This window comes from Grampus griseus (genome assembly GCF_964374135.1).
Source record: "Grampus griseus genome assembly, chromosome: 14".
Taxonomy (NCBI): Eukaryota; Metazoa; Chordata; class Mammalia; order Artiodactyla; family Delphinidae; genus Grampus; species Grampus griseus.
The window spans coordinates 5,070,671-5,087,095 of NC_139008.1; the positions used below are offsets into that span (position 1 = coordinate 5,070,671).

The window sequence follows — 16,425 nt, forward strand, 5'->3', positions numbered from 1 at the left end:
TTTTGGTCTTGTTTATGGTTTCCTTTGCTGTGCAAAAGCTTTGAAGTTTCGTTAGGTCCCATTTGTTTATTTTTGTTTTTATTTCCATTTCTCTAGGAGGTGGGTCAAAAAGGATCTTGCTGTGATTGATGTCATAGAGTGTTCTGCCTATGTTTTCCTCTAAGAGTTTGATGGTGTCTGGCCTTACATTTAGGTCTTTAATCCATTTTGAGCTTATTTTTGTGTATGGTGTTAGGGAGTGGTCTAATCTCATACTTGTACACGTACCTGTCCAGTTTTCCCAGCACCACTTATTGAAGAGGCGCTTTCCTCCTCTGCCTTCCGTACACCCTTGTCTCCATCTGCCTCTACAGCGTCCTGTTTCCTGTTTGACCCTGTTTCTTTGTCCCATCCCCATCCCTTAAATGTTGTTCCCACCCCCTTGGCCCTCTCTTTTCTATTCCCCTCCCCGTCTCCTCTCTATTTGCATCAATTAGTGCATGTAGATATTTTTTAAAGTGAAAGTGTTCCAGAGCTTATAATAAAAATAGCTTAGGGAGCCCCTGTCCCACATCCTGTTCTTCATCCCTACTCTCTGCTCCCCTGGGCATTGCCTGCCAGCTCTTTTAGCCATGTTGCTAAAGAACAGGGTGGAACCACTATTTCTTGGTTTCAGTAGGTACTGAATTTCTGCTATGGAAGAAGAGGATTTATATACTTACACACGTACACACTCTCCCCCTCCTCAGCATTGTTATTTACACTTTTTGGTTAAATCAGCACTCAGCATTCTTTTTTTTTTTTTTGCGGTACGCGGGCCTCTCACCGTTGTGGCCTCTCCCGTCGCAGAGCACAGGCTCCGGACGCGCAGGCTCAGCGGCCATGGCTCACGGGCCCAGCCGCTCCGCGGCATGTGGGATCTTCCCGGACCGGGGCACGAACCCGTGTCCCCTGCATCGGCAGGCGGACTCTCAACCACTGCGCCACCAGGGAAGCCCTTTTTCACCTTTTTTAAGGAGGGTTTTCTCAAATGTCAGGTGATCCTTGAAAGCCTGCCCATGTTGAAGAATGAGGGACACTGATGGGAGGTATCCCCTGCAACCCTTTCCCCTCACACTGCTTGTCGCATCTGCCGCCAGGTCCCAGGCACTCCTGCCTCAGTGCCCTGGAGTAGGAGTGTGCCCCTGAGCATCACCACGTGGGAGCTGTGTGACCCGGGAGAAGCATCTTTGCCTCTCCCAGGTTCAGCTTCTTCACTTTAAAGTGGGACTAATAATAGTACCCACCTCAAAGGGTCGTTATGGGGTTGGATGAGTTTAGAACAGTGCCTGGCATATAGTAAGCACCATTTATGTATTAGCTATTTTTATAACCACCTGGGGCCAAACCACCATCATTTCTCATGTGAATTATTCTAATATCAGAATGGGTTCCCTGATCACTTCATATAAAGTAACAATCTCCCACGTCCCCTCCCTGCTTTATTTTTCCACATTGCTTATCACCGTCCAAGGTACCGTATATTTATTAATTTGCCTGTGGTCCGTCTCCTGCGCGAGAGTGTAAGCTGTGAATGCAGGGGCTTTGTTCTCTCCACTTCTGTGCTCCCCGAACCTGTGGCAGTGCCTGTTCTGTAGAAGATGCTGGGTGAACACTTACTGAATGAATCGATGTGTTGGGTGGGGCTTACTGGTGGGTAGACTTCACAGTCTGGTGATGGAACAGCTGTTTCCATAAGAGACACCTTGTCCCCAGAACTCTTCTAATTATCTATAGGTCTCTTGACTTGGGCTGGACACCTGAGTGTCTGGAAGCACCTAGTTATATTGGGTTTATTTTTCTGTATAATATAAGGACAGTATCAGAGGAGCATTATCAGATAGGAAGCCCTAGGTAATCTTGCCTTGATGTTCCATAGACCCTTGTCCAGTTCAGTATTGTAAGCAGTTTCTGGCTTAGTTATTAAGGTAGTACTTTATTATGGAGAATTTTGAACATAAACAAAGTAGACGGAAGAGTGTAATGAATTCTCTGTACCCCTCCCCCAGTCCAACCATCCCTATGGCCAGTCCAACTGCATCTGTACCACCATCTGCTTCCTCTAAAGAGAGAACTTTTAAAGACATGGCCAGAGAATATGTGTCAATTATATTGGCAAGACTTCCAATTAGACCTTAGGAAGCTGGAAAGGTTCTGAGACCATAGACTCTATCAAAGTGTTGTAGGAAATATTAAGAAACAGGTAGACATGTTTATCTAGGATGTTTGGGGTCTGCCCTGCCTGGGAAGTAAGGAGCACACATCTAGGTCATCTGTCCTTTCCTTTTTGGCTGTATTTTGCAGGAAGTGTACCGGCTAAGTGTTGTGAATACAATACTGCCATTGACTTGCCTGCACGATGTTACAGATTTCAAGGGGAAGTTGTATGGAAAGACAGAATGTCCTTTTCCCCAGACGTTAGTGGTGCACTGAAGTGGCCAGTTGTGGGGGAAGAAGCCCTGGGAAACTGGCCCAGGGTTTCTACTTCTGGGACCAGATCCTGCCTGTTCATCAGCTGGCTTCCTGGACCACAGGGAGGTCCTGATTCAGAACTGTTACAAACATCTGGCACTGTGGATGACTCCACACCTTAACTATGCCAACAACCTAATTAAGATTCTAGTTCATAAAATATGATCCCTGCCGTCATTTTCCTGGGGTGTGGTCCCAGGGTGGTCTGGCAGAGGTCATCTAAACCTGACATTCCTTTGGCCAAGCTCACGTGAGATGAGCTCTTTTGTGGTAGTCTCCATCCTAGTTAGTGATTTTAAAATTGGAATAAAATGAGCCTCTGATAACAGCTTTTAATGGACACAGCTGAGAGAAACAGCGACTTCATCTAAAATGATCTCATTCACCGGTATTCAGTCAGCGCTCAAAGTATATAACCTTTCTGCAGGTGTGAGAGAACAGTGCGGTTGGCTGACCTTGGAAATTGTTTCTGAAGAAGAAGAGGACTCCGCAGCATGGTTTGTTTTTCCAGGCTGTTGATGTCCTGGCTTAGGGGTCTTTGTGGAATCTCTGATTCATCAGCTAGATCATCAACGCACTATTTACTGTTCCCTGCGGTTGGGTATATTTAGTGCTGTGCTTCATTTTCCCTTCCTAATATTAGAATTCATCAGGGAGATTCTAGAGTGTTTAATGTTATTATAAATAGGTGTATTGTTAAATTAAGAGACAAGGAAAACAGTGACTGAAGATTCTGTGCACAGGAAACCTTTATGATAGATGGGTTTGTAATTTTGAGGTGTTAAATAAAAATGTGTGATTTGCAATGATTGTCTGAATCTTTTTCCTTGAGTAGTATGATTCATTTGACTGGTCTCCCAGATGTAGAGCTGCTTGTCAGGATGTTGGAAAAGGAAGGTAGACTTGTTGGTCCTACACTTAAAAAAAAAAAAAAAAAAAAGCCTGGGCTTGATGTCTGGCACTGGTTTGGAAGATTGCTGGTCCTTAGCTTCTCTGAGTTCTGCCAGGTTTCCTTTGTCTAGTCAGCCCAGTGGGCACCAGCTTTAATTGTCAAGTGGACACATAAATCTCTCCTGCACATTTCCTGAGGGTGAGGGTGGAGAACAGAAGGGTTAGGTACGTATCTGACCCTCGCTTTAACTGCTGTAGAGTCCGTTCCCATTTTCAAACCACTGCGTCCTGGGAAGCCAGGGAGGAAGGCTGCGTATACTTGTCTCTGGTACCAGCAAGAGTGGATCCCCTACCAGTGGGGGTGGTGTTCCGAAATTAATAAATTTTCAGTGTTCAGGGCTGAGCTCAGCCACCCTGCAACTTCAGAAGGTGACTGACTGTATTTGGAGATCAGGCCTTTGAAGATGTGAATATGTTAAAATAAGGCCATTAGCTCTTTCGTTGCTAATCCAATATGACTGTTGTCCTTACAAGAAGAGGAAATGTGAACACAAAGAGACATCAGGGATGCTCGCTCAGAGGAGGACACAGCGAGAAGATGGTCATCTGGGGGCTTCCCTGGTGGCGCAGTGGTTGAGAGTCTGCCTGCTAATGCAGGGGACACGGGTTTGAGCCCTGGTCTGGGAGGATCCCACATGCCGCGGAGCATCTGGGCCCGTGAGCCACAACCACTGAGCCTGTGCGTCTGGAGCCTGTGCTCCGCAACAAGAGAGGCTGCGGCAGTGAGAGGCCCGCGCACCGCGATGAAGAGTGGCCCCCGCTCGCCACAACTAGAGAAAGCCCTCACACAGAAACGAAGACCCAACACAGCCCAAAATAAATAAATTAATTAATTATCTTTAAAAAAGAAGATGGTCATCTGCAAGCCAAGGCCTCAGAAGGAGCCAACCGTGCCGACCCCTGGCTCTTGGACTTCAGCCTCCAGATTGTGAGACAGATTTCTGTTGTTGAAGCTGCACAGTGTCTGGTGTCTGGTTATGGTGGCCCGAGCAGACTAATACGCAGGTTTAGACTCGTGTCTCAGAAGGCATCTGTTAGGATTCCCTGTTACTTGGGGTACCGACCATGGAGGCTCCTTGTGCAGCACCATCGGGGGCCCCTGGAGGAGAGGGTGCCTTTGGATCCTCTCTGCCGGCGTGGGGTGAAACCACTCTGACGGCTTCCAGTGAGATGAGACTGTGCAAAGAGCATGGCGTGTGGAAATAAATACCCACTATCACAGGAGAATATAAGCTGGGGGAAACCCACTCTTTAAGAAAACTTATTTTTTAAAGAAAACAACTTAAGAGTTACACTGCTAAACATGAATTGCAAAATGGGCAAGTAAAGAGTGTTTGTGGGAGTTGTGTGCAACCTGGGGAACGAGTGATAAGCCATGACTGGGGCAAGGGAGGGACACCCCAGTGCCGTGGACATAGGGTGATTAGTGATGGGGGAGAATCTTTGCTGAGTAAGAGCATAAAATTACTGAAGGAATGCTACTTTTTGGTCTTATTTGTTTGACCCTGAAAGCATGTGTTTATCCTGTTAACGAGTAGATTAATGATGGATTTCTGGTGGGGGAGAAAGTGAACTTGAAGACTGAGGTCACAGAGAATCCATCTGGAAGAACTGGGAGGGGTCCATCGTCGCTCCAGGTGGAGAGCTGGGGCGAGTGATGAGGGTGCAGGGCGAAGAGGTGAACGGGGGCTGGAGGACCAGGGATGCTGTAAGGCTCGTTAAGGGGTTTGGACTTTCGGCTGACAACCATGGGAAGCCCCTGGTACAGAAGTCAAGACGTGGAAGGATGGAGCCACCTCTCCCTGTGTCCCCTCCTCCTGGTCTCCCTCCCTGTAGGTGCCCACTGTTGCCCACTGGTGACGTTGTGTACACACTGTTGCGACCTGTTCTGTTTGTTTCTGGTTTTTTTTTTTCTTGTTTTCATTTAAACATACATCCTGGAGATGGGTTAAATCGTATCCCCCTCCCGGATTCATATATTGAAGTCCTAACCTCTTATAACTCAGAGTGTGATCTTATTTGGAGACAGGGTCTTTACAGAGGTTATGAAGTTAAAATGAGGTCATTAGGAGGGCTGTGATTCAACATGACTGTGTCCTTATAAAAAGGGTAAATTTGGACACAGAAATAGGCATACAGGGAAGGTGATGTGAAGATTCCCAGGGAGAAGACAGACCTGGGACAGATCCGTCTCTCACAGCCCTCAGAGGAACCAACCCTGCTTCATCTTGGACTTGTAGCCTCTAGAAGTGTCCATACCAGTTCGTACTTTGTTACAGCATTTCTAGCAAACTATGACACACAGATTGTAAATTGTTATATCTACTTTTTTTTCCTATTTAAACTTTTTATTTAATGGATGTGAAGAAATTATTTAATAAATGGAAAACTTCAAACATACACCAGACTAGACAGAGGCTATAATGAATTCCCACGAACGTACCTTTCACCCACCCATTGACTCGGCTTGGGGCCATCTTTTTTCATAATACCCCCATCAGTTTCTCTACCCTCATACTATTCTGAACCAAATTCCAGTCATTGTTAAATAGGTCACTATCTCTGAGAGATAAAGACAACTTTTAAAAACAGAGCCATTATCACTCTCTCCTAGGAGAACTAGATCATGCTTCCCTAATATGGTCAATTGTCAGTGTTCAGATTTCCAATCGTCTCAATGTCATAATTTTTTTAAGGTTTTTGAATCATGATTCAAATTAACACCTGTACATTGCAGTTGGTTGGTCTTTTAAACTCTCTTTTAGTTCCTTCTCCATCTCTCTTTCTCTCTCCTTGTAATTCATCAGCATTTTCTCCTTGAGTGTTTTTCGTAGCCTAAACTTTGCTGATTATGTTCTTGTTGTGAAATTTAATATGTTCCACTATTCTCTTTATTTCCTGTTAATTGGTATTTAGATCTAGAGGCTTGGTCAGATGCAGGTTTGATACTTTGTTACTATTGGATTGTTTGTTTTGGGTAGTACTGTGTAGTGGGTGGTGGTGTGTCTTTCCATCTGGAGGCTGGTAATGTCAGGTTGTCTGTCTTTTTGCATTATTAGCTATCGATACAAATGTCCTGTCATGAAATATTTTTCTTTTGGGTTTTTTTTTTTTAAACAGCTATTTAAGAATGTAAGCACTATTCTTAGCCGGCAGGCCATACCAAAACCAACAGCAGGCAGTCTTTCCCCACAGGCCATTGTTTCCTGAGCCCTGTTCTAGGGTCTATATATCTTGGACATAAGAGGAAATATCTATTTGGTCTTTGTCCCCTCTTCTGGCACGGAGCTCCTGAAACCCTTGGAATTTCCTGAGTGATGGGGTGACAGGAGCACCTCTTGTTATTAATAACAAGCGCCTTCCAACCACACCCGAATTTATGCTATTGAAGTGACTCTTGGCCCCTAAGTACCTTCAGGATGGGGGCCGGTGGCCAGAGGAACCAACCATGTGATTAAAGGGTTTGAAGTTTCAGTCTCACCCTTTATGGCTTGAACCACTGGCTAACCAGATAGTAAATATGGGGAAATTTTCTTTGTAAACTGATATCAGTATATCAGCTGGTAACCAAACAGGGAATGACAAAGTTAGAATATCAGCGTTTTGCAATCCCTCATGGATCTAGACATTGATCATCATTTCTTTTTATCTGTGAACCTTTAAAATTTTTAATCTGAAAAAGGATTCACAGGTGACTCTTCAGTTAATTACGCATGTGCTCAAGTTCTAATCATGGTTCTAGGCAGGGATTTATAATGGTTGAATTAATAATTGGATAGCACTCCTCACTTACTCTGCGTCATTACTGAGAAATTGTGTTCCCCAGATTACCTGGTGATAAAACAGATAAGATGCACCTACCTCTCAGAGTTTCTTAGGTTTTCTGCTTATTAAATCAAGTGCTAGGTATCTATTAAAATGGTTTGGAAACGAAAATGAAAACTCATAGACTGTACCTTGGAGATGCCATGTGTTTTTGCATCGGTGTCTTGGGGAGGTGTACGAAGTACCCCAAACCTCTAATTATCCTTGTTCTCAGTTTGTAATCTGTGAGGCAGCCTCAGTGTGCGGAGACACTCCTGTCATTATTGATGTTTTTCTGTAGGCAATGATTGGTTTGACTTAACACGTCTCTGAATGCTGCAGACTCGAGAGTGTCAAAAGAAAACTGTCTTTCTTCATAGTTTCCGGCTGTCGCAATCAGGAACCTTCCAGGGTCCTGGGTTGTAGTTTGACCACTGGGGCCACGGGGATTTTAGTGTAGTTCCTCAGGTCTAGAATTTACTTCCTCTCTGAGGTTTATGCAAACCCATCTCACCTTCCAGCCTATAGGAGGCTGGTTTGATTTCTTCATTTTATACAAGTTTTTCTTTTTTGTATGGAAGTGTTCCTCTGTTGGTATACAGTTTTGTTGTTGTTTTTTTTTTTAAAGCATAGGACTTTGGGCTGATCAAAAGAAAAATACAGTAAATAAAATAGTTTCTAGGAATGGTAAAACTGTAAAAATGTCTACTAGAGGCTATCTAGTAAATATCTCAGGTAGTGATTTAGAATCTTTTCAGTGGGCCTGGTAGACATTGAGGTGGAGTAGACTTGTATGCCTTGAGGAAATCTGAGTCCAGGAGAGCAGAGGCCCCTGCAGTGTCTTAACAGAAATAAATACGTTATCAAGGTCAGGCAAAACTCCACATAACTAGTTATTTTTAACACGGGTATGACTTTTCATGCCTGCCTGATGACTCACAGAAGACAGTTTTATGGATCAGTTTTGCGCTGGCCCTCAGGCAGTTTTGATCAAATTTTATGATAGGGTGTGACGATAAATTATAGATGGAAAGAGAGAAAAAAGTTGTTTACTATTCATCCTCTGGAGTTTGGAGAAGTATGAACTGTCTTAATTACAGTGAGAGGTTTCCTTTGAAGCACTTAGGCTGTTTTTAAATGTTAAAAACAATGAGGCAAATCGATGTGGTATCAAGGGACTTGTACCCAGCACCCCTGAACCCAGAGTCTGGCCTAGCCGCTTTCCCACCTCGTGTCCTTAGGCACATCGGTGTCCTCGTCTGTGACATGGAGCTGGCGTTGTGACGATCAAATGAAATAATACTATATTTTATCAAATCTCAGATATGACCGATAATGACACACCCTTATTTTTGTGCCATTAAGAAAGAAGAGGGCTTCCCTGGTGGCGCAGTGGTTGAGAGTCCGCCTGCCGATGCAGGGGACATGGGTTCGTGCCCCCGTCTGGGAAGATCCCACATGCCGCGGAGCGTCTGGGCCCGTGAGCCGTGGCCGCTGAGCCTGCGCATCCGGAGCCTGTGCTCCGCAACGGGAGAGGCCACAACAGTGAGAGGCCCACGTACCACGAAAAAAAAAAAAAAAAAAAGAAAGAAAGAAGAAATGCTGCCAATGAAAACAGCTTTGTTTCGAGTGTAAGATAGCCCTGAAATTTAGAGATCTTAAAATGCAGTGGGCAAACCTCATTTTAAAAATCAGTAACATAGGACTTCCCTGGTGGCACAGTGGTTAAGAATCCGCCTGCCAATGCAGGGGACACGGGTTCGATCCCTGGTCCGGGAAGATCCCACATGCCGCGGAGCAACTAAGCCCGTGCGCCACAACTACTGAACCTGTGTTCTAGAGCCGGGAACCTAGCTACTGAGCCTGCGTGCCTTGAGCCCAGACTCTGCAACAAAGAGAAGCCACTGCAACGAAGAGTAGCCCACACTCACCACAACTAGAGAAAGCCTGTGCGCAGCAACGAAGGCCCGACGTGGCCAAAAATAAACAAATAAATAAGTAAATAAATTTATTTTAAAAAATCAGTAAAATACAGTGTATATGAAAGTGCTTTGCCACATAAGCCTCAGGAGTCGTATTTAATCCTTATTGTATGAGTCAGGGGGAGTGAAACAGTTATAAGAAAATACCAGTGGGCAGCACAGGCCGAGCTGAGTATTGGTTCTAGAAGGTCAGCTCTCAGTGGCTCAGGCTCCTTGCTTCGCTTAGTTTTCCAGATGGGCACCGATGTCCCTAGTCAGGGAGTTCTGCGTTCTTCTGTGTTCATGTGTGGATTTCCCTCTGTGTTCGATTTTGTGGGTTTAGAGCTTGCAGGTGCTTGACAACCTTTGGTCAATGGCATTATTTTTAAGAAGGAAGGCTGCAGTGGAGTCCGAGCCCCCTCGTGGCAAAGCAGGTTCCAGCAGTGCTCATTCTCAGATAGACTTGTGTTATTGGAAAGGAATTCATTCCTGCTTTGCACTTGACGTGCTGACTCCTTTAGGCTTCTCTGCTCTTCACTAAAGAAGAGCATTTTATGTTCAAGAATGTGTTTCACTCACATAAGAGTTTGGTTAGTTTTTGCTTTCTTCAGGTACTGTGATCTCATTTAAGAAAAATGGTGGCATCGTTCCTTAACTTGTCTCCAGGCCTCCTTGCTTGGTGCCTCTGAACATGTAATTAGCCGTTGGTGGGGATTTTAAGGAAAAGTTTATTTCTGACTTTACTGTGATAATCATTTCACAATATATATGTATATGAAATTATCATGTCGTACACCTTAAACTTACACCGTGTTATATGTTAGTTATATCTCAAAGCAGGAGAGACAGAAGAAAAGTGTATTTCTTAGTAAAACGCTGGTAGGTAAGACTTAACAATTTGCTCTAACAAAAAAAGGTTCAAACTAGCCCTAGTTGAATAAGATGCTTTCCAGATAACTAAATCTTTGCTGAAAGTAAGCAGAGAGAATCTTTCTGGTCTAGACAGGGGTTGCAGACTTTTTCTGTCAGTGGCTCACAGGCAGTATCTATTACAAATTCTTCCCCCCCCCCAAAACAGCCCTTTAAAGATGCAAAAATCATCCTTAGCTGCCCCCGCCCCCGCAAGCAAAAAGTGGTCACAGGCTGTAGTTTTCAGGTTCCTTATTGTGACAGGAGCTCCTTGGAGAAGTGGCTGATTCTAAAGCCGGAGGAGGGAAAATATAAGAGGAGCCTGGAGCTTCCCATAGCATCAGAGAGTGAGGAAGTATAGGAGGAAAAAAGTAAAGGATGGGGCATGTCTGAAGGACCCAGGAGTCAACTTGAAACAGCTCCCAGGGGCCAAAGCTCGAACAATTTGAGCCACAAAGAAATAAGAATAATGGATTATAACCCAAAGAATAAAATAAATACCTTATGAGTTCATAACTTTGTATATGACTGAATAAATAAGTGTGGGAGGAGGGACAAATCTTCCTTACAGAAGCGTACCAAGTAGTAAATGTAGAAGGAATAAGGGAAATAGAAGAATCACCACTAGAACATCACAGTGTTCATTGCTGCAGGGAAGACGCACGACTCTGGTGAAAACTATGGTGTAAAGCTTCCCGGAGACCCGGGGTGTGTGAAGAGCCTCAGAGTGTATCCCCGGGTATCAGTTACTGTAGCCCTTTTAACCTATGTCTACACATCCTGGGACACTCCTCCCTCCGGGAAGTACAGCTTAATTCCCTTACCCGTGCGTGTTCCTTGGACTTTGTGACCCTCTTCTGAAGAGAGGCGTATGCGAAGGGAAAAGGGTAACTTCACTGTGGTCAAACCTGGCAGAAACCCCCTGGGCCAAGGGATCCAGTTTCACGTCACTGGTAATGATTGTGCCAACATCACATGCCCCAGATACGATGTCATGAGAAGGACCTTTCACCATGTGGTGTTCTAGATTCTTCCCAGATATCTGTAACCTCAGTCCAGTCATGAGAAAACATCAGGCAACCCCATTTGAGGGACATTCTACAAAATAACTGACCAGTACTCTTCAAGAGTGTTGGAGCTATGAAACACGGACAGAGAGACATCAGGGATCGGAGGAGACTAAGTGGACATGATGAGTAAATGCAACATTGGTGGCCTGGATTGAATCCTGGAAAAGAAAAACGGTGTTGATGGAAAAACTGGTAAAATCCAAATAAAGTCAGAAGTTCAGTTAGTGTTGATAGTATTGTACCAGTGTTACTGTTTTAGCTTTGATAAGTACGCTCTGTGAGATGCTAATGTTAGTGGGCGCGAGGTGAAGGGTATGTGAGGACTGCCGGCACTGTCTCTGCGACTCTTCCGTAAATCTGAAGTTGTTTCAAAATCAGAAGTTTTAAGATTTTTTTTTGATTTGTACCAATTTTAAAGTCTTTATTGAATTTGTTACAATATTGCTTCTGGTCTCGAGGCATGCGGGATCTTAGCTCCCTGACTAGGGATTGAACCCACACCCCCTGCATTGGAAGGTGAAGTCTTAACCACTGGACCGCCAGGGAAGTCCCCAAATCAGAAGTTTTTTTAAAAAAACCCTCTAACTTCTTATCCTGGGTTGGTCATCAGCTTTATCTTGAGCATTTGAGCGTTATTTTATTAACTCTTGGTCCCGTTTGTATCTGGCAGAAAATATATTGATTCACTTACTAAAGTTGATTTTGGAATGCGCATGTTAATATTGTTTATTTCTCTTTCCAGGGGAGGCACCTGCTGCAGAAATTTCCTCATCTTTTGTGATCCTGTCTGTGTGCAGTTTAATGATATTAATAGTGTTAATTGTAAATTGTGTATCCTGCTGTAAGGACCCAGAAATAGACTTTAAGGTGAGCACAGGTGGTAGGAACATTTAAAGTCATCCTCTGGTACATTTACCAATAGAACGGCTGTATATCACAGTCCCTTGGGTGCAGGAGTTGGCAAATTTTTTTCTGTGGGGGCCAGATAGTAAATATTAAAGTTAAATAAAGAGCTATTGTAAATAGTAAATACTGTGGGCCATACAGTCTCTGTCATGGCTACTCAGCTCTCAGCTCGGCCATTGTAGCCACGTGAGCCACAGACAGCATGGGAACAGGTGGTCACCGCTGTGTGCCAGTGAAATCTCGTGTACAGAATAAAGTAGGTGGTCTGGATTTGGCTCACTGGCTGCAGGTGCTGGCCCTGCCTCAGAGCATCATTGACAGTAGCCACTTGCCTGTTTTAATTTAAGTTTTGTCAAGTGAGGAATAAGGAATGATGATTGAATTCACTTGCTATAAGGCCTGTAAGGAGAAGCAGGCTGGTTTTGATTTTTTTCCAAACTATGTGCTGGTGAATTTGTGGTTGTTGAGATCATTGAGGCCAGTGTGTTTTGTGTGTGAGGAAGAGCATCTTTCAGTTTACCTCGAGCCCTGAGTTCCCTAAGGAGGAGAAAAGAAGGGTGCCAGTTGTAAAGCTTGCCCAGGGTGGAGGGTGGAGGTGGGGGAGGTGATAATATAGAAGGATTGTTGTCGTAGCTGCTGAGGATGGGTGGAGTCTGCCAGAAACCAGCTGGGATATCCCCTCTAGAACTTACCGCTGGCATGTGTTAGGGCTCAGTGAAGACTTATTAAAAAGGAGTACATAAAAGAAGGGGAAAAAAAGGACTGTGCACATGCAGAGGAAATGGTCTTTAATATAGAGCTTTACCAACTGGACTAGGGCTGTCCCAGGAGTCCTGAGGACTGTGGTTCAAATCAGGGGAAAACCTTTTTCGTGGATGTGTGGACCTTATTTCTCGAGCCTCACACCTGTTTCTGTCGTGTGTTCCCTTTACCTTGGGTCTGGTGGCAGCTCTGAGGAGAGAAGATGTGCTGTCCCTTTGGCTGGACACCAGTGTTATACACACACAGGATGGAGGCTGGAGGACTGGGGTGGGCGTCTGGGGGGAAAGACTCATGAGCACAGGTCATTTTCTTTAGAAGATTTCACCCCAGACATGGAGGACGTGAGCACCTAGGCCCTTGGATCAGTGCAGACACTTCTGTGGGAACCCAGCGACTGCGCCGCACGGGGCCACAGAGGTGGGCAGAGAATCCGTGTCCCTTGACTGTCAGTCTTGCTGAGGGACTTTGCACAGACCCCTGGCCCTTTGGGGACGAAGATGAAGCCTGATCAGTGTTTCTGAAAATGAAAGCCAGTTTCTCTCTCACATCACGATACCTCATTCTTGCCTCGAATTGTTCTAACCCCCCTGACGCTTAGTGTGGACACAGGGCATTTATGATGACTCAGATTCAGGGAGGGTGTGTTTTTATCGGGCTTCCCCAGGTGATTCTGATGCAGGCGGCTCAGGGACCACACCGTACAGAGGATCCTCTCCAGCTTCCAGACTGTAACTGAAGAAGAGTGTCACCATCTATCATTCGTGGGTTTCCTTTAGACTTAGAAGTGTGGCGTTTCAGAACTAAATGGTCCCTGGGAAGTCATTTACAGGCCAAGAAGCTGCAGTCTTTTACAAGTGACCTGGTCTTCGCTCATGGCCCCGTTGTTGTTGTTATTGTTGTTATACTGTTGTTGTTGTTATTTTTATTGTTGTTGTACTGTATTACTTCTGTGAATCTTTAGAATCCTCTGCTGCCTAATGGTATATCCTGCCGCTGCCAAGGTTAGGAGTGATGGATGAAGTCTTTTTTTAATGAGAGAACCTTTAGGAATGTCTGAAGGGGAAATTGGACAAAGCTGTTGTGTTTAGAGGTGACCTCACAGATTGAAGTGTCCTGCTCTCCCCTCCCCCGATACAAATAGTGATAGTGTCCTAATGCGTTTGACAACGTGTATGACATACATAAGAATATGTCCTCTTGCATGCATGTGAGAGCATAAATGTTGTATCAGAGAAATCCACCCTTGCAGCCTTCAGCTTCTCCCTTGCATGGGGGCGGGTGGGGTAGAGGGAGGTCATAGAAAAGGGAGCTGTGTAGACGAGTGAAAACAGTCTCGTTCAGCTTCTGTCATGGCTCCTGGTGGGGTAATGCTCATTAATTATCTGAATGAAAGACCTTGATAATCATCTGTATCTACGTTAAATTAACATGGACACCAAGGTAGGCCCAGCTCACTGGAATGATGATAGGAAGAGTCAGGATAGCTTTCTGCTGGACAGAGTCACTTAAAAGGTTTCCACAGCGTTATTGGTGCAGCCTCAATATTAAAGTTGCCATCTTTAGAAAGCTGGATGTTCTTAGAATGTTTATTGCACTTACGTGATACAGAGTTTAGTACTGACCTTCCTGGTTCAGATCTTGATAGTTTTGTTACCCAGTTTAATAATTTATCCATTATTACTCTTTCCAGAGAAATAGGACTCGCTTAAAAATATCTTTTCTGAGTCTTTTAACTGTCTTTATTTTGATTGAAATCACACAGCAACTAGAAGTACATATACAATTGAAAAATAAATGTTTTGATTCAATATGCAGAGAGATTTGTGAAAGTGAATAATAGTAATAAAAAGAATACATTAAACTATAGTAACTTAAACATAAAATTTTGAAACGGGAAGATTATTTCCCTTTTAAGTTCCAGGGTCATTTTAGAAAACTTTGCATTTAACTTCAAGTTATCAGTTTAAAAATTACATAAAATATGTATAATTTTTTTCAGATCTTATTTATTCTGCTATTTTGAGTTGGAGAACACAATTACATATGCTTTTTACCTGAAGTCAGCACAAATTGGAAAAAAAAATTATGGCAGTGTGTTCCAAATGAGTGAATAAATGTTCATCTCTTAAATGTTAGCAGATGTTTTTGGTATTTACTCTTAAGCTGATTTATATTAGATATAACATTGCTCGTCCTTTATTTTAGGAATTTGAAGATAATTTTGATGATGAGATTGATTTCACACCACCAGCAGAAGATACTCCCTCTGTTCAATCCCCAGCAGAAGTTTTCACACTTTCAGTACCAAATATTTCACTACCAGCTCCATCACAATTCCAGCCTTCTGTAGGTAAGACCTTCCATCCTGATGTCATGTTTCCATGAATAATTTCTGAGAAGTGAGAAAGGGAGCCTTACTACTAATCATAAAAAAATTGGACTGCCTGTCTCCTCTGCTTGCTAATTTTTCTTCCTTCTGCTCTCTGGTGAAGCTGAATTCTAGTGGTCAGGCCCATTGCATTCCTGCAAAAGCTGAGTCCTTTCCTTTTGGACCTTGGCTCTGGCATAAGAGTAAATTGGTCTCCTCGATTCTTCAAAATGGAATACTCTGACAGAGGCTCCTGGCCTCTGTGTTGGTAGGCAGGCTTCTCTGCCAGTTCTCAACACTGCCTGTCTGGCTGAGTAGGACACTGCTGTTTTCTACTGGGATGTCCTGCGTTTGGGGAGGAGGGGTAATTTGGATATTACTTTTCATGCTAAGATAGAAGATAGAGGTTTGACTAGATGTTAATTAATTTCTTATTATAAAATAGAGTATCACTAGTGGTTCAATAATTAGGGATTTCTAATACTGCTGAGAAGGTTCTTTAAGTCTTTGTAGGTACCAAGCCTGCCTTGGTACTGCACACACAGTGGTGTATGTTTAGGGCAGTATAAACTGAACAGTTGATTAATATTGCTATAGGCTATATTTTAAAAAAAGCTAGCTAAAACATGACACAGCTGGTGTGTTTCATATAAAATATTTATATGTGGTGTGAGGTAATGATCCAGGTTAATTCTACAGGTGGATGACTAGTTGTCCCAGCAACAAGTTTTGAGGAGACGGTTCTTCCCGCCTTGAATTGTCTTGGCACCCTTGTTGAAAATCAGTTGACCATATTCGTTTAGGTTAATTTCTGGACTTTCAGTTGTATTCCATTGATCTATATGTCTATCCTTATGCCAGTACCACACTGTTTTGATTATTGTAGCATTGTAGTAATATTTGAAATTGGGAAATATGTGTCTTCCAACTTTTTTTTTTTTCTAGATTGTTTTGGCTATTCTGAGTCCCTTGCAATTCTATATGCATTTTAGGATCAGTTTTTCCATTTCTGCAAGACAGGCCACTGGAATTTGTGTGTGTGTGTGTGTGTGTGTGTGTGTGTGTGTGTGTGTATGTGGGCGTGTGTGCACCCATGCATGCATATCATTTGATTCCCTTCTCATTCCTTTTTGTGTATATTTTTTATATTTTTAAAAAGTGATTATAATGGGATTACAATTACCTTAAATTTATAACAACTGAG

The 16,425-nt window shown here is 43.6% G+C and overlaps 1 protein-coding gene across 1 annotated transcript in view; it reads left to right on the top strand.

Moving 5' to 3' along the window:
* LMTK2 (lemur tyrosine kinase 2) overlaps positions 1-16,425 on the top strand; it is an 81,090-nt gene that overhangs the window by 14,335 nt on the left and 50,330 nt on the right. Inside the window, exons 2-3 of the mRNA XM_082671105.1 lie at positions 11,928-12,052; positions 15,059-15,203. Coding sequence (XP_082527231.1) covers positions 11,928-12,052; positions 15,059-15,203 — 270 coding nt within the window. The remainder of the gene's footprint in view (positions 1-11,927; positions 12,053-15,058; positions 15,204-16,425) is intronic.